Below are 18,899 nucleotides of genomic sequence, written 5' to 3'. Positions count from 1 at the left end.
GCCAGTCCTCGTCCGTGGTCAGTGTGACGGAGCCAGTCCTCGTCCGTGGTCAGTGTGACGGTCAGTCCTCGTCCGTGGTCAGTGTGACGGCCAGTCCTCGTCCGTGGTCAGTGTGACGGCCAGTCCTCGTCCGTGGTCAGTGTGACGGAGCCAGTCCTCGTCCGTGGTCAGTGTGACGGTCAGTCCTTGTCCGTGGGGAGTGTGACGGAGCCAGTCCTCGTCCGTGGTCAGTGTGACGGAGCCAGTCCTCGTCCGTGGTCAGTGTGACGGTCAGTCCTTGTCCGTGGGGAGTGTGACGGAGCCAGTCCTCGTCCGTGGTCAGTGTGACGGAGCCAGTCCTCGTCCGTGGTCAGTGTGACGGACAGTCCTCGTCCGTGGTCAGTGCAACAAGGGCGCGAGTGTTAATAATATTCCCACACAACTCACAATAACGTGATATATATATATATATATATATATATATATATATATATATATATATATATATATATATATATATATATATATATATATATATATATATATATATATATATATATATATATATCACTGGGACAATCCTCTCGGGCTGTGAGGTGGGCTCGAACCTGCGACCTCAGCATGGTCAAGCCGCATACTCTACCACTCGACTCTCCCTGACTTGTATAACTTATACAACCGGATTTCTACTGAAATCACAGGAAGTCTGGAAGCCGCTGCTGAAGCCAGTAGGGTGTCACATAAATGTCATTTCTGTGTGTTTCTCAAGTTTTTTGTTATATATTTTTAGTTTTAAATATATATGCGGAGCATGCTAAATAATTACCATAAAATAATTACAGAAAAACAACATCACACAAGGAAAATTACACGAACATTGGAAAACACAGAAACTTATGATTTACAATATATAAAGCAATGAGGTTACACAAAATACAATACAGAGAGCAGTCCAAAACGGACAGAAATACAACACAGTACATAAAGAAACACAAGGAGAACATACAGTAACACATGACATAAACATAACACAAGAACATAAACAAGAACACATCATTTAGCACATTTCTCATAATCCTGCGGAAATTCAGCCGTCGGAAAGTGGATACAGAACGCCCCCCACAGCGGCCACTCACCGCAGGGCATATCCCTAGGCGTCTCCCGGCGGTGCAACATAAACTCAGGAATGCCAGTGACGAATTTCCGCGCAGTAAACACCCACATAGTCAAGGAACACCACGGGACCGGCATCACCTGTTCCGTCACACCCGAAGCCACAGCACCTAGCACCACAGTGGGCCCCGACGAGGGCCCCACAGCCTGGCCACCATCCACCGCGTGTACCTCTGCCACCACCACGTCCACAGGTGACGACACACAGCTTTGAAACTTTCCCACATCCACCCAGGCCACGTCTGCTGAGGCCATAACAGGGGAGGAGAGCTGCGAGCGCTTAGGATCTAGGCGCGAATCATTCGAGCTTTCCACAGGACCAGAAGCAGCGACCACTTGGTGGACCAGCCCAGCCCCGGCACGAGGCCCGGAACACACACCATCCAGGAGCACCAAGAGCGGCAAGGGCGGCGGGAAGGCAAAGTCAGGAGCCACCGGTGAACCGGCCAGAACCTCTACAGAAGACGGACGTAGAGACAAGGCTCTAGAGCGAGCCACGCCCACCCCAGCATCACCACCAACGGCCACCCAACACACACCCGGCAACACACACCCGGCAACCTCACAGTCTCCAGCGCTCGAGCACCAGCAGGAGCCGCCGGAGGAAATCATATTCAACCGCACACTCACGACAGCACCAAATCTCCGCAGCAGCTCCTACAGGAATTCAAGCGGCGCACCATGACCACTGACTTAGGTGAGGGGCACCACTCCGGTCAGAGATAACCACCGAACCAGCAGCGTCTGACAGTTGAGACGACCACCCCTCGTAGCGGCGATCAAACCACCTTGTAATCCTCCAGGGCAGAGATGAGAGCCGTGTCCACACGCAGCATCTCCCATAACACCAGCTCCACGGCAGGGTAGTCACCCTAGCCAGGACACTCTAGGCCGACACAGTGAGCCCACACAACGGGAGGGATGCGGCCCCCAACACTCAGGTCACCTCAGCAACCCTACCAGGGTCCGCCTGCTACACCGGGCGACCAATGACTGGACGGGCAGGTGAGGTGATCTGCACCCCACGACAGCAAGTGCCCAACTGGTTTCTGAAGCTGAGGTGTGGGACCACTCTGGCCTTCCACCCGAGTGCTTGTGGCTCATATGTAAGCACTTGGACTGGCTTCAGTAGCGGCATCAGAATTCCTGTGATTTCAGTTGAAATCCAGTTCTATTGATTTTCATGTCAGCGGTGGCATAGTGGTAGTGTATGTGGCTGGCAATGTCGGGGTCGCAGGTTCGCACCCACCTCAAAGCCTTAGTGGATTTTTTTGTCAATAATATTTTTATACAATTATATTTAAAAACCATCCGGTTCCGTACACGTGAGCGGCACTGTAAACATTAGTAAGAAAACCACCAAAATGACATTTTTATCATATACATAAACATAACAAATTTTAATATTAGTTTTCGCCGCTCTTTACACCTTAGCAAAAACTCGCTCTTTAAACCTAAGCACAGGAAGCTGTGTTAACATAAAACCATTCCAAATATCACAGTAAATTTATAAGTATCTATTAACTCCCAAGGAGCCCAACCACTTGGGCTGGACGGTAGCGCGACGGTCTAGCTTCATGCAAGTCGGCGTTCAATTCCCGACCGTCCACAAGTGTTTGAGCACCATTCCTTTCCCCCGTCCCATCCTAAATCCTTATCTTGACCCCTTCCCAGTGCTATATAGTCGTAATGGCTTGGCGCTTTCTCCTGATAATTATCTTATCTTAACTGCCAAGGAGCTGATAAATCTCCCCTGTGAGCCTAGGCTTCCTTGCCAGTCTTGGGAACAAGCAGTTACAGTTACACAGATAACAGACACCTGCCTGAAGATCACTCCAGTCTTACACATCAAACACAGGTAGACATGTCAAGATAAATCCTAAGTTTATTATTCTTAATAACTCCCAAGTCTCTTAAAGAGCTTACCTTAACAAGCACAAATAAACAAACTAACCAGTTCATTCCATCCAGCAGTCGACCCCAATGACACATTCATCATATTTTAACATGCTGTTTATTCAAAACCGGAATTTTCTAAAATATAAATTAATATTATTATATATTAGCATAATGTGCTTATGTAGGGATTGGTTAGGATAGGTTAGGTGTTTAAGTTCTGTTGGCGATTATATGTATTTGTACAACCCGTCCTCACACTAGGCTGGTTAAAGCAGCGGCCGTCCTCCCCAGACAACCCGTCCTCACATTAGGCTGGTTAAAGCAGCGGCCGTCCTCCCCAGACAACCCGTCCTCACATTAGGCTGGTTAAAGCAGCGGCCGTCCTCCCCAGACAACCCGTCCTCACACTAGGCTGGTTAAAGCAGCGGCCGTCCTCCCCAGACAACCCGTCCTCACACTAGGCTGGTTAAAGCAGCGGCCGTCCTCCCCAGACAACCCGTCCTCACACTAGGCTGGTTAAAGCAGCGGCCGTCCTCCCCAAACGCATTCATCAATTTTAACATACTGTGTTTTAAACATTGGTCTGTTATCATATATAAATTCATATTATTATACGTAAAAAATCAATGTATAGTTAGGCGTATGTTAGGTGTTTAGGTTCTGTTGGCGATTATTTGTATTTGTAGTACGTGAGACAACCCGTCCTCGACTCAAGTCCATTACATCCAGCGGTCGACCCCACAGACGCATTCATAAATTTTAACATGCTGTTCATTCAAAACGGGAATTTTCTCAAGTATAAATTAATATTATAATATATTAGCATATTGTGTATATATAGGTATAGGTTAGGTTAGGTTAGGTGTTTAGGTTCTGTTGGCGATTATTTGTATTTGTAGTACGTGGGTGAAGCATTTACAGCGTTGTGATTCGAACAAAATTCGTCAGTGAAGCACTTGTTCCGGATATGTTCGAACGTCAGCAGTTGTGAGTCGTGTGTAAACGGCTTTTCATTCATAAACAGGGGGTTTGGCGGGTGCATGGAATCACTTTTGGATCTTTGTTTGGAGGACGGGCTGTGAAGTACGTGGGTGAAGCATTTAAAACGCTTCGAACAAAACTTGTTAGTGAAGCTCTTGTTCCGGAAGCGTTCGAACGTAATCAGTTGTAAGTCGTGTGTAAACCGTTTTCCATTCATAAACAGTTGAGGGGAGGGGTTGGCGGATGGATGGAATCACTTTTGGGTCATTGTTTGTAGGACTCTACTAAGTCTTTTTTTTTGCAATAGGCAAACGATCTATTAGTTTACAAGAATAAGAGGAACTGACGAAGATTTTTCTAATATATGATCTGAATTCTTATAATAAAATGACCAATAATGTCCATGCACTAAAATTTTGCAATGTGTCTTTTTGCAGGGAAAAGTGAACCGGACGAAGGCCTAAACAAGACCAACATTGACCTTAATGTTGCACATGGCTCAGTCTTGGCCTTTACTGATGTGAATACTTATAATGAAATACAGCATGAAAATCATCATTCCTTACGAGAACGTAAGATGAATCTTGACCTTCTGAGAACCGTTGTCAACAAACACTTGAAGACTCACAATTATATTCCAGTTCTGCACTTGATTGGTGTCGACATTATATATGAAAAAAAGTCTTTGCATTGAGTGAATGGAAAATGACTCAAGAAGACTCGATTCGAACACTGACTGATAACCATGGAAGCGTTGGTATATTTTCCAGAGAGAAGTGTTCAGAACACCATGTTAGACACTGCTCAAGTGTGTACATTGAGTGTGCTTGTAGCGTGCTTCATGTACAGCATGTTGCGTGTCTTGCACAGTGTGAAGTGTTCGGGAGAGCAAGTATTGTGCGGTGTACAGAGTGCTGTGCGTGCCAAAAGTGCTTACAGAACCAAGTGTTGCTCAGTATATATCAATTACAACAAAATACTGTGCAAGAATGTTGTCTTAAAGTGCTCAGAAGTGGTGTCGTTGTGTCATGTGAAGAAGGAAGTGAAGCACTTGACACACTTCGCTACAACAACACTTTGACACCGTCTCTGGTGTCAATGCCTTCCAATTCTCCTTCAGCAACAATCAGTTCTTCTATGTCCAGAGCATCATCACATTCATCATTACTCATGCCATCTTCATTGTCCATAAATACCGTATCATTATTCGTCCTCATAAACCCATTGTCAAGTTCTTATAAAATGTCTCCTTTATTTAGAAATTTAACCCATGTTGAAAATCATCACTTTTTTGTAAACAAACATATTCTATCTGCACTTGCATTTTGTATTGTAGTAAATTGTATTTCAGATTTATTTTCAACAGTCAAAAGAATTGCAGTTTATGTAGATTTATCAATGCACAGAAAAGTCTTAAAAACAGCCAGTTCCATGATTGCATTTCTGGTATCCTTCATCCATACTGTATTTTCCACTGGTGCTTCACGCCATCATACAACTTCCTACTGTATGAAGGGACCATTAGCTCTGAACTTACTTCACAACGCATCACTTCCTCAATCACTCCCACATGCAACACTGACTGTCTCAGCTGCTCATTCTATACCACCTACACCACCAACACCACCACCCACTGCACCAACCATACCACCTACACCACCTTCACCACCCCCCACACCACCCACACCACCACCACCCACCACACCACCCACCACACCACCACCACCCACCACACCACCCACCACACCACCCACCACACCACCCACCACACCACCCACCACACCCACCACACCACCCACCACACCACCCACACCACCCACCACACCACCTACACCTTCCACCACACTCACCACACCACCCACCACACCACCCACCACACCACCCACCACACCACCCACCACACCCACCACACCACCCACCACACCACCTACACATACCCACCACACCACCAAGCTACACCTTAGAGCATTATCAACACCCTGTGAGCGGCGGAGGAGGAAGAGGAGGACAAGAGTGACCTTACCTGAGGTGATCACCTGGCAGAGAGGAGGAGGAGGAGGAGTCAAGACTTCACTTCTCACCTCAAGGAGGACCTCAACGAGTGCGAGAAGTTACCACTTAAGTGACTATCTTCTGAGCGCTTCCGTCACGCTGCTACTCACGCTGGCCTCCACTACGGTCGCTTACGACCTGAAGCGTAAGTGTTTGACCTTCTGTTGTTCTAGGGCCAGATTCACGAAGCACTTACGAACCTGTACATCTTTTCTTAATCTTTGGCGGCTTTGTTTATAATTATTAAACAGTTAATGAGCTCCGAAGCACCAGGAGGCTGTTTATAACAATAACAACAGTTGATTGGCAAGTTCTCATGCTTCTAAACTGTTTAATAAATGTAACCAAAGTCGTCAAAGATTGAGGAAAGATGTACACGTTCGTAAGTACTTGCGTAACTGCTTCGTGAATCTGGCCCCAGACCTTTAAGTACCGCATTCACTTAAATTGCCTAGCAGCCATCACAGGGCAGTTAGGTTCACTATCTCCTTGGAACAAGTCACAGGTGATATAACAGCAAAAATTGGTAACTAGAGGAAAAGTAAAGTTAGTTTGAAGGTCTTGACTTATACGAGTGAAGGTGATCAAGAAAATTATAATGCAAATATATATATATATATATATATATATATATATATATATATATATATATATATATATATATATATATATATATATATATATATATATATATAGGTACATATAATGTCATGTAATTGGTGCAAGAATGAGATCAATCTTGCAAATATTGATACGAATTCTAGTGAGCCATATTGGATAACTCACACATAGCAATGCCGTGAATTGTATAGATGTATAGATACACAGTCATACACTGGTCACTGTCAAGTTATACACAGTCATACACTGGACACTGTCAAGTTATACACAGTCATACACTGGTCACTGTCAAGTTATACACAGTCATACACTGGTCACTGTCAAGTTATACACAGTCATACACTGGTCACTGTCAAGTTATACACAGTCATACACTGGTCACTGTCAAGTTATACACAGTCATACACTGGTCACTGTCAAGTTATACACAGTCATACACTGGTCACTGTCAAGTTATACACAGTCATACACTGGTCACTGTCAAGCTATACACAGTCATACACTGGTCACTGTCAAGTTATACACAGTCATACACTGGTCACTGTCAAGTTATACTCAGTCATACACTGGGCACTGTCAAGTTATACACAGTCATACACTGGTCACTGTCAAGCTATACACAGTCATACACTGGTCACTGTCAAGTTATACACAGTCATACACTGGACACTGTCAAGCTATACACAGTCATACACTGGACACTGTCAAGTTATACACAGTCATACACTGGTCACTGTCAAGCAATACACAGTCATACACTGGGCACTGTCAAGCTATACACAGTCATACACTGGACACTGTCAAGTTATACACAGTCATACACTGGACACTGTCAAGCTATACACAGTCATACACTGGTCACTGTCAAGTTATACACAGTCATACACTGGTCACTGTCAAGTTATACACAGTCATACACTGGTCACTGTCAAGTTATACACAGTCATACACTGGACACTGTCAAGTTATACACAGTCATACACTGGACACTGTCAAGCTATACACAGTCATACACTGGGCACTGTCAAGCTATACACAGTCATACACTGGTCACTGTCAAGTTATACACAGTCATACACTGGACACTGTCAAGCTATACACAGTCATACACTGGACACTGTCAAGCTATACACAGTCATACACTGGTCACTGTCAAGTTATACACAGTCATACACTGGTCACTGTCAAGCTATACAGAGCTTCACGGAGTATTCAATGACCGGTCACTTCAACGGTCACTGTTTCCTGGTCAATAATCTCTGATGGTTGACCATCTCGGAGTTGGTATTCTGCAACTATGTCATTCACCCGAAGGGGGGGGGGTGGGGGAGGGGGGTGGATCTGAGCCAATATAGTTCGTTGTATGGGAGAGGTTCGTTGTATGGGAGAGGTTCGTTGCATGGGAGAGGTTCGTTGTATGGGAGAGGTTCGTTGCATGGGAGAGGTTCGTTGTATGGGAGAGGTTCGTTGTATGGGAGAGGTTCGTTGTATGGGAGAGGTTCGTTGTATGGGAGAGGTTCGTTGTATGGGAGAGGTTCGTTGTATGGGAGAGGTTCGTTGTATGGGAGAGGTTCGTTGCATGGGAGAGGTTCGTTGTATGGGAGAGGTTCGTTGCATGGGAGAGGTTCGTTGTATGGGAGAGGTTCGTTGTATGGGAGAGGTTCGTTGTATGGGAGAGGTTCGTTGTATGGGAGAGGTTCGTTGTATGGGAGAGGTTCGTTGTATGGGAGAGGTTCGTTGTATGGGAGAGGTTCGTTGTATGGGAGAGGTTCGTTGCATGGGAGAGGTTCGTTGTATGGGAGAGGTTCGTTGTATGGGAGAGGTTCGTTGTATGGGAGAGGTTCGTTGTATGGGAGAGGTTCGTTGTATGGGAGAGGTTCGTTGTATAGGAGAGGTTCGTTGTATGGGAGAGGTTCGTTGTATGGGAGAGGTTCGTTGCATGGGAGAGGTTCGTTGTATGGGAGAGGTTCGTTGAAGGAGGTTCTTCAAGTAATTGAGGATCCAAGAGTGACCGTGTTGGATCATCAATTAACTGATTCATCAATCAATGGATTGATGAATCATGATTGAATGGATTGATGAGTTCATGATTCATCAGTGATTCCATTTTGTAGTGACTCATCAATTACAACTGAAGCACACACACCACCCCAGACACATCACCTGAAGCACACACACCACCCCAAACACATCACCTGAAGCACACACACCACCCCAGACACATCACCTGAAGCACACACACCACCCCAAACACATCACCTGAAGCACACACCACCCAGACACATCACCTGAAGCACACACCACCCCAGACACATCACCTGAAGCACACACACCACCCCAAACACATCACCTGAAGCACACACCACCCCAGACACATCACCTGAAGCACACACACCACCCCAAACACATCACCTGAAGCACACACACCACCCCAGACACATCACCTGAAGCACACACACCACCCCAAACACATCACCTGAAGCACACACCACCCAGACACATCACCTGAAGCACACACCACCCCAGACACATCACCTGAAGCACACACCACCCCAGACACATCACCTGAAGCACACACCACCCCAGACACATCACCTGAAGCACACATCACCCCAGACACATCCCCTGAAGCACACACCACCCCAGACACATCACCTGAAGCACACACACCACCCAGACACATCACCTGAAGCACACACATCACCCCAGACACATCACCTGAAGCACACACACCACCCCAGACACATCACCTGAAGCACACACACCACCCCAGACACATCACCTGAAGCACACACCACCCCAGACACATCACCTGAAGCACACACCACCCCAAACACATCACCTGAAGCACACACACCACCCAGACACATCACCTGAAGCACACACACCACCCCAGACACATCACCTGAAGCACACACACCACCCCAGACACATCACCTGAAGCACACACCACCCCAAACACATCACCTGAAGCACACACACCACCCAGACACATCACCTGAAGCACATACCACCCCAGACACATCACCTGAAGCACATACCACCCCAGACACATCACCTGAAGCACACTCCTTCCCAGACACATCACCTGAAGCACACACACCACCCAGACACATCACCTGAAGCACACACACCACCCAGACACATCACCTGAAGCACACACACCACCCCAGACACATCACCTGAAGCACACACACCACCCCAGACACATCACCTGAAGCACACTCCTCCCCAGACACATCACCTGAAGCACACACCACCCCAGACTCATCCCCTGAAGCACACTCCTCCCCAGACACACCGATAACTATTAAAACACACACACACAAAGTTGGAAACAATTTAAGAAACAACTTTTAAAAATTTGGACTATGTATTCCTCGCTGAATTTAATAAGAGCTTTGCGAGACTAACACTTGAGTGTCTGGTTCACTGCTTAAAGGAGGCGAATATTATGCCAAGAAGCCTTGAGATTGGCCCGGAGGCTGGTGCAAGATTTATGAGGAGATGTGCAGGAGGAGTGGCTCAGAATACCCAATCTTACCAGCGCTACACTGAGAGGGAAGCCTGAGTCATTACCCTGAACACACGCAAAACAATATTATGTATTATATAGCTGGCTCTGCTCACTCGGTAAGATCACAAGAAATAAAAGTTTGTCTTAAAGATCATTTGTTACAAACGATTGATTAATGTTTTCTTTGTAAAAAATAATCCCCACTAATCGTTCTCAAGAGGCACGTGTTAATCTGGGTTGGTAAGGCACTGCATCTCTGAACTAATTAAGGAAGAAAGAAGAAATTATCAAGGAAAAACGCCAAGCCAATATGGCTATATAGCACTTGGAAAGGGTCAGGATAAGGATCTGGGATGGGACGGGAGGAAGGAATGGTGCCCAACCACTTGTGGACGGTCGGGGATTGAACGCCGACCTGCATGAAGCGAGACCGTCGCTCTACCGTCCAGCCCAAGTGGTTGGGCGACTAAGGAGATTCCAGTCGAATTGTTCTGAGTTTAAAACTGAAACAAACCATTGAGAAATAACACTGTTATCAGCAGCGTCAACTACCTTGTCCATATGAGAACTGCCTTTAGATATGTGTGTAATGAATCATTTAGGATCATATTTACAACATACGTCACACCAATTCTGAAACATGCAGCTCCAGCTTGGATTCACAATGGCGCTAAACACAAGTTGGAGAACATTCAGAAGTGGGACTAGTGCTAGAACTAAGAGATATGAGTTACGAGGAAGGGCTATAAGAGTACAACCTTACGTTGTTTGAACCAGCAAGAGTTACAGGAGACATGATTACGACGTACAAAATCTTTCAGGAGGAATTAAAGGGAAGACAAGGACAGGCTATTTAGCACTGGTGGCACTCGAACGAGGGAACACAACAGAGACCTGAGTACTCAAATACTGTTGAGGTCATTCAGGTGATGGTACACTGATGACATCATTCAGGTGATGGTACACTGATGACATCATTCAGGTGATGGTACACTGATGACATCATTCAGGTGATGGTACACTGATGACATCATTCATGTGATGGTACACTGATGACATCATTCAAGTGATGGTACACTGATGACATCATTCAGGTGATGGTACACTGATGACATCATTCAGGTGATGGTACACTGATGACATCATTCAGGTGATGGTACACTGATGACATCATTCAGGTGACGGTACACTGATGACATCATTCAGGTGATAGTACACTGATGACATCATTCAGGTGATGGTACACTGATGACATCATTCAGGTGACGGTACACTGATGACATCATTCAGGTGATGGTACACTGATGACATCATTCAGGTGACGGTACACTGATGACATCATTCAGGTGATGGTACACTGATGACATCATTCAGGTGACGGTACACTGATGACATCATTCAGGTGATGGTACACTGATGACATCATTCAGGTGACGGTACACTGATGACATCATTCAGGTGATGGTACACTGATGACATCATTCAGGTGATGGTACACTGATGACATCATTCAGGTGATGGTACACTGATGACATCATTCAGGTGATGGTACACTGATGACATCATTCAGGTGATGGTACACTGATGACATCATTCAGGTGATGGTACACTGATGACATCATTCAGGTGATGGTACACTGATGACATCATTCAGGTGATGGTACACTGATGACATCATTCATGTGATGGTACACTGATGACATCATTCAGGTGATGGTACACTGATGACATCATTCAGGTGATGGTACACTGATGACATCATTCAGGTGACGGTACACTGATGACATCATTCATGTGATGGTACACTGATGACATCATTCATGTGATGGTACACTGATGACATCATTCAGGTGATGGTACACTGATGACATCATTCAGGTGATGGTACACTGATGACATCATTCAGGTGACGGTACACTGATGACATCATTCATGTGATGGTACACTGATGACATCATTCATGTGATGGTACACTGATGACATCATTCAGGTGATGGTACACTGATGACATCATTCAGGTGATGGTACACTGATGACATCATTCAGGTGATGGTACACTGATGACATCATTCAGGTGATAGTACACTGATGACATCATTCAGGTGATAGTACACTGATGACATCATTCATGTGATGGTACACTGATGACATCATTCAGGTGATGGTACACTGATGACATCATTCATGTGATGGTACACTGATGTCATCATTCATGTGATGGTACACTGATGACATCATTCATGTGATGGTACACTGATGACATCATTCAGGTGATGGTACACTGATGACATCATTCATGTGATGGTACACTGATGACATCATTCAGGTGATGGTACACTGATGACATCATTCATGTGATGGTACACTGATGACATCATTCAGGTGATGGTACACTGATGACATCATTCAGGTGATGGTACACTGATGACATCATTCAGGTGATGGTACACTGATGACATCATTTATGTGATGGTACACTGATGACATCATTCATGTGATGGTACACTGATGACATCATTCAGGAGAAACGTGAAAATTTAATAAGAGATAAAAAATGGCTGAAAATAAGAAGAAGACAAATATTTCAGAAAATCTAAACTAGGAATTAAAATATATAATAAAATCACAATTAGGAAGAACAAATCTTTGTGAAAATATTTGTTACGAAGAAAAATTAGGAGAGAAATTATATTTTTCTCTGATAATTTCCTATTTCTGAAAACAAGAAACTATTTTCTGAAGAAGTTAGAAAGTGTAATAATAAGATAAAACAAAAAAATCACTAAAGAAATGAAAGAAATACATGAGAAATTGGCGAAGAAGAAATCGGAAAAAAGGCGAGAGTGAATTTGGAAAATCTGATGGGTAGAATTAATGAAAGATATTCAAATGTGAATAGGAATTGGTCTCGCTGGACTGAGAAGCGCGCGAGGAAAAGCCCCACAAATTTATTTCTGGTTCGAGGCGGCCATTTATGTAGTATTTCAAACGTGGAAAAGTTTCAGGCACTGATTAAATATATGCAGAATTCTTATCCCTGGAGACGTCTGGGACACACCTCTGGAGTGCCCAGGCACTCTAGGTGTGCTTGAGAGCTACACCCCAGAGTTACCTGGGGTGTAGATCCCTCCAAGCGAGGGAAAAACCAGTTTTTGCCTGAGAAAATAGTATTTTTCTCAAGTGTTCTCTGAGTCAAGTCTTACTCCATCTGTACCCGTGTCTCGTGTTCTCTCGTATGAGGATATATTTTCCAACCAGTTAATATCAACCATATTAAATCCTTTTTCCAATTTGAATAATTCATCACTTTTTAATCTACTCTTCGCCTTGCTAGAGAAGGTAAATTAATTTTCCCTAAACTCTGTTCATATTTGAAGTTTTCGATATCTGTGATTGTCATCCTGGCCGATATATAATGAACTGAGGGGGGGGGGGAGGTTAGCAAGGGAAAGCGCCAAGCCATTACGACTATTTAGCACTGGGAAGGGGTCTGTGTGGTGTATGTGTGGTGTATGTGTGGTGTATGTGTGGTGTATGTGTGGTGTGTGTGTGGTGTGTGTGTGGTGTGTGTGTGGTGTATGTGTGGTGTGTGTGGTGTGTGTGTGGTGTATGTGTGGTGTCTGTGTGGTGTGTGTGTGGTGTGTGTGTGGTGTCTGTGTGGTGTGTGTGTGGTGTATGTGTGGTGTGTGTGTGGTGTGTGTGTGGTGTGTGTGTGGTGTATGTGTGGTGTGTGTGTGGTGTGTGTGTGGTGTGTGTGTGGCGTGTGTGTGGTGTGTGTGTGGTGTATGTGTGGTGTGTGTGTGGTGTATGTGTGGTGTGTGTGTGGTGTGTGTGTGGTGTATGTGTGGTGTCTGTGTGGTGTGTGTGTGGTGTATGTGTGGTGTGTGTGTGGTGTGTGTGTGGTGTGTGTGTGGTGTGTGTGTGGTGTGTGTGTGGCGTGTGTGTGGTGTGTGGGTGGTGTGTGTGTGGTGTGTGTGTGGTGTGTGTGTGGTGTGTGTGTGGTGTGTGTGTGGTGTGTGTGTGGTGTGTGTGTGGTGTGTGTGTGGTGTATGTGTGGTGTGTGTGTGGTGTGTGTGTGGTGTGTGTGTGGCGTGTGTGTGGTGTGTGTGTGGTGTGTGTGTGGTGTGTGTGTGGTGTATGTGTGGTGTGTGTGTGGTGTGTGTGTGGTGTATGTGTGGTGTCTGTGTGGTGTGTGTGTGGTGTATGTGTGGTGTGTGTGTGGTGTGTGTGTGGTGTGTGTGTGGTGTGTGTGTGGTGTGTGTGTGGCGTGTGTGTGGTGTATGTGTGGTGTGTGTGTGGTGTGTGTGTGGTGTGTGTGTGGCGTGTGTGTGGTGTGTGTGTGGTGTATGTGTGGTGTGTGTGTGGTGTGTGTGTGGTGTCTGTGTGGTGTGTGTGTGGTGTATGTGTGGTGTCTGTGTGGTGTGTGTGTGGTGTATGTGTGGTGTGTGTGTGGTGTGTGTGTGGTGTGTGTGTGGCGTGTGTGTGGTGGCTGTGTGGTGTGTGTGTGGTGTGTGTGTGGTGTGTGTGTGGTGTGTGTGTGGTGTGTGTGTGGTGTGTGTGTGGTGTATGTGTGGTGTGTGTGTGGTGTGTGTGTGGTGTGTGTGTGGTATCTGTGTGGTGGCTGTGTGGTGGCTGTGTGGTGTGTGTGTGGTGTGTGTGTGGTGTGTGTGTGGTGTGTGTGTGGTGGCTGTGTGGTGTGTGTGTGTGGTGTGTGTGTGGTGTGTGTGTGGTGTGTGTGTGTGGTGGCTGTGTGGTGTGTGTGTGGTGTGTGTGTGGTGTGTGTGTGGCGTGTGTGTGGTGGCTGTGTGGTGTGTGTGTGGTGTGTGTGTGGTGTGTGTGTGGTGTGTGTGTGGTGGCTGTGTGGTGTGTGTGTGGTGGCTGTGTGGTGTGTGTGTGGTGTGTGTGTGGTGTGTGTGTGGTGGCTGTGTGGTGTGTGTTTGGTGTGTGTGTGGTGGCTGTGTGGTGTGTGTGAGGTGTGTGTGTGGTGGCTGTGTGGTGTGTGTGTGGTGGCTGTGTGGTGTGTGTGTGGTGTGTGTGTGGTGTGTGTGTGGTGTGTGTGTGGTGGCTGTGTGGTGTGTGTGTGGTGTGTGTGTGGTGGCTGTGTGGTATCTGTGTGGTGGCTTCTGTGTGGTGTGTGTGTGGTGTGTGTGTGGCGTGTGTGTGGTGTGTGTGTGGTGTGTGTGTGGTGTGTGTGTGGTGTGTGTGTGGTGTATGTGTGGTGTCTGTGTGGTATCTGTGTGGTGGCTGTGTGGTGTATGTGTGGTGTGTGTGTGGTGTGTGTGTGGTGTATGTGTGGTGTGTGTGTGGTGTCTGTGTGTGGTGTGTGTGTGGTGTCTGTGTGGTGTGTGTGTGGTATCTGTGTGGTGTGTGTGTGGTGTGTGTGTGGTGTGTGTGTGGTGTGTGTGTGGTGTCTGTGTGGTGTGTGTGTGGTGTGTGTGTGGTGTGTGTGTGGTATGTGTGTGGTGTCTGTGTGGTGTATGTGTGGTGTGTGTGTGGTGTGTGTGTGGTGTCTGTGTGGTGTCTGTGTGGTGTGTGTGTGGTGTGTGTGTGGTGTGTGTGTGGTGTCTGTGTGGTGTATGTGTGGTGTCTGTGTGGTATCTGTGTGGTGTCTGTGTGGTGTGTGTGTGGTGTGTGTGTGGTGTGTGTGTGGTGTCTGTGTGGTATCTGTGTGGTGTCTGTGTGGTGTCTGTGTGGTGTCTGTGTGGTATCTGTGTGGTGTCTGTGTGGTATCTGTGTGGTGGCTGTGTGGTGTCTGTGTGGTGGTGACTGTGTGGTATCTGTGTGGTGTCTGTGTGGTATCTGTGTGGTGTCTGTGTGGTATCTGTGTGGTGGCTGTGTGGTGTCTGTGTGGTGGTGACTGTGTGGTATCTGTGTGGTGTCTGTGTGGTGTCTGTGAGGTGTCTGTGTGGTGGTGACTGTGTGGTATCTGTGTGGTGTCTGTGTGGTGTCTGTGTGGTGTCTGTGTGGTGTCTGTGTGGTGTCTGTGTGGTATCTGTGTGGTGGCTGTGTGGTGGCTGTGTGGTGGCTGTGTGGTGTCTGTGTGGTGGTGACTGTGTGGTGTGTGTGGTGGCTGTGTGGTGTCTGTGTGGTCGACACAGCTGGTCTCACTCTCGTGCTTGACACAGAGTCTGTTGAAAAGATGACTTGTGTCTGTTAACGAAGATAAATAGGTGTGTCTGTTGAGATGAGAGACGGGGATAGGATAGATAGCTTCGTGAGTAGGAAAGCCTTGCATGGTTTCCTAACCTCTGCCTGAAGTTGAGGATAGTTAAGGGAGAGGTCATCTAAGAAGGTCACACAAACTTTGACAATAAACCTAAGTTTTACTGTGTTTGACAGCCGCTGCTGTCGAACATGAATGTTTCTTGGACCATTTTCTCTTCTACAAGGCTTTTGCTCTTCAAAGTAATTTGATAATCCTACATCCTCGTTAAGTCACTTTCACTCATGATCACTCATGGCCTCAGAAACCATTGCATCGTGTTTCACATTGATTGCACAATTGTTGATTTCGTAGTAGCAGATATGGCGTGCTGCTCTCTTTCTCCGGCAAGATATAGCTGCGACATTTGGTGGATGAGCCTCAAGGCAGTTGCCATCCCCGGTTGTGAAGGTACAAGTGAATATCTATGTGGAGAGGAAGGGGGACCTGCTGCATGGGTAACAGCTTCTCCTCCGTATGTACCTGCCCTAACTTTGTGCCCTGGTGAGGCCACCCCAGACCGACAACCAGAGCGCAACTCCATAGTCTCCTGAGACTTATAGATATCTATTGCTACTATATCTATGAACTATATCTATGAGCTGCTATAACTATATCTATGAGCTACTATATCTATTGCTACTATATTTATTGATTTCATAGATGAGGTCCAGTGTGTTAATGCTGACAACTTCTCATTGTTAATGGTATGTCAACTTTACTAGAGACGAAACTAACTTTACGCTAGTATACTGCCCCTCTCTCTCTCTCTCTCTCTCTCTCTCTCTCTCTCTCTCTCTCTCTCTCTCTCTCTCTCTCTCTCTCTCTCTCTCTCTCTCTCTCTCTCTTTCTCTCTCTCTCTCTCTCTCTCTCTCTCTCTCTCTCTCTCTCTCTCTCTCTCTCTCTCTCTCTCTCTCTCTCTCTCTCTCTCTCTCTCTCTCTCTCTCTCTCTCTCTCTCTCTCTCTCTCTCTCTCTCTCTCTCTCTCTCTCTCTCTCTCTCTCTCTCTCTCTCTCTCTCTCTCTCTCCATCGATCCATTCATCCATCAATCCTTGTCTTCCAACTTCCATTCTTCTTCTCTTGTCCACCTCCCCCTTAGTAATTATATCCAACATTGATATATTAAATATAGACCGAGCTCGGATCATCAATATCATGTGATGTCACACTTCTCCGTAACATCAGTGGAGCTCGGATCATCAATATCAGGTGATGTCACATCAATGGACGAGAAATATCAGTGTTGTCGAGAATATTCTGAAACATTGTCTGGGTTTGACGTAAATCAGGGTCACATTACGGTCAATATTACACCTATATTATCCCTAAATTACCCTGAATTAGCCCCTCAAATTACGGCGTCATTGGAGGGAGCGTAAGAGGTGTATACCCTCTCCCCTACGCATAGGGGAGAACGTCCCCTGGGCGTAGGGGACGCCCCTGGTCCCTGCTTTCTAATAAATGCGTTTTGACTCCCTGAATAGCATCCCTGTATTAGACCATCTTACTCTCCATATGTGTACAATAATCAGGCATATTTTGACCGCTACTGTAAAAGTACAGAAGAAAAGATGGCCTGTATTTAGGATACAGTTTATTACATAATTTATGGGAGCCGGTCGGCCGAGCGAACAGCACGCTGGACTTGTGATCCTGTGGTCCCGGGTTCGATCCTGGGCGCCGGCGAGAAACAATGGGCAGAGTTTCTTTCACCCTATGCCCCTGTTACCTAGCAGTCAAATAGGTACCTGGGTGTTAGTCAGCTGTCACGGGCTGCTTCCTGGGGGTGGAGGCCTGGTCGAGGACCGGGTCGCGGGGACACTAAAGCCTCGAAATCATCTCAAGATAACCTCAAGATAAGATCAAGCCCCTAAACCCCCCCAAAAAAAATCTTAGGTGAAATAATGGGCATAAAAATGGGTAATTAGTGTGGATTAGTGAGGTGGCAAATGCCATACATTATATATATAATGCCGGGAGGTTAATTCAGTTAATGGGGTTTATAAGAAATGACTTGGAGTTTTATGACTTAGTGGCCGGCACGTCCCGGGACCACTGGAGCTGAGTCGTATCGGTGATTATAACATGTTAAATTATGATATCCATAGGAGCTGTGTTGAAGATTCGAATCCATGCGGTGGGTGTTTCTAGACGCACGCTCTAGACGCCACGACATGGTCAAAGAGATTGCAACCCGGGGTACTACTGCAACCCGTCCTCTTGCATATTACGTCGCTTTTCGCTCGTATGCGCTACGGCCAAAACTGCACGAAATATGAAAATGAAAAATAATTGAAAATAATTATGTTTTCTTCCCCAAAATAGTAAGTTAAGGGTCCTCTGGTAGGCTCGGAGGGCAGGACGTTCTCCTAAAGTTTCAAAACATCATGAAAACTGTTAATTGAAAGTTTCCCCTCCAAACCTAACCGAGTAAGCCAGAGAACCCAAAACAGAAATCGGGACAGCACGTCACTC

The 18,899-nt window shown here is 46.2% G+C and overlaps 1 protein-coding gene across 1 annotated transcript in view; it reads left to right on the top strand.

The window, feature by feature from the left end:
- Positions 1-1,833: 1,833 nt before the first annotated feature.
- Positions 1,834-18,899, top strand: part of LOC123751765 (nephrin) — a gene marked incomplete at its 3' end in the record, with an annotated part of 113,997 nt that continues 96,931 nt past the window's right edge. The window contains 3 exon segments of the mRNA XM_069307218.1: positions 1,834-1,849; positions 4,470-4,604; positions 5,912-6,229. Coding sequence (XP_069163319.1) covers positions 1,834-1,849; positions 4,470-4,604; positions 5,912-6,229 — 469 coding nt within the window.

This window comes from Procambarus clarkii, chromosome 59, assembly GCF_040958095.1.
Source record: "Procambarus clarkii isolate CNS0578487 chromosome 59, FALCON_Pclarkii_2.0, whole genome shotgun sequence".
NCBI lineage: Eukaryota > Metazoa > Arthropoda > Malacostraca > Decapoda > Cambaridae > Procambarus > Procambarus clarkii.
The sequence above is the reverse complement of the archived record's forward strand: the minus strand, read 5'-3'. Positions and strand labels throughout refer to the sequence as shown.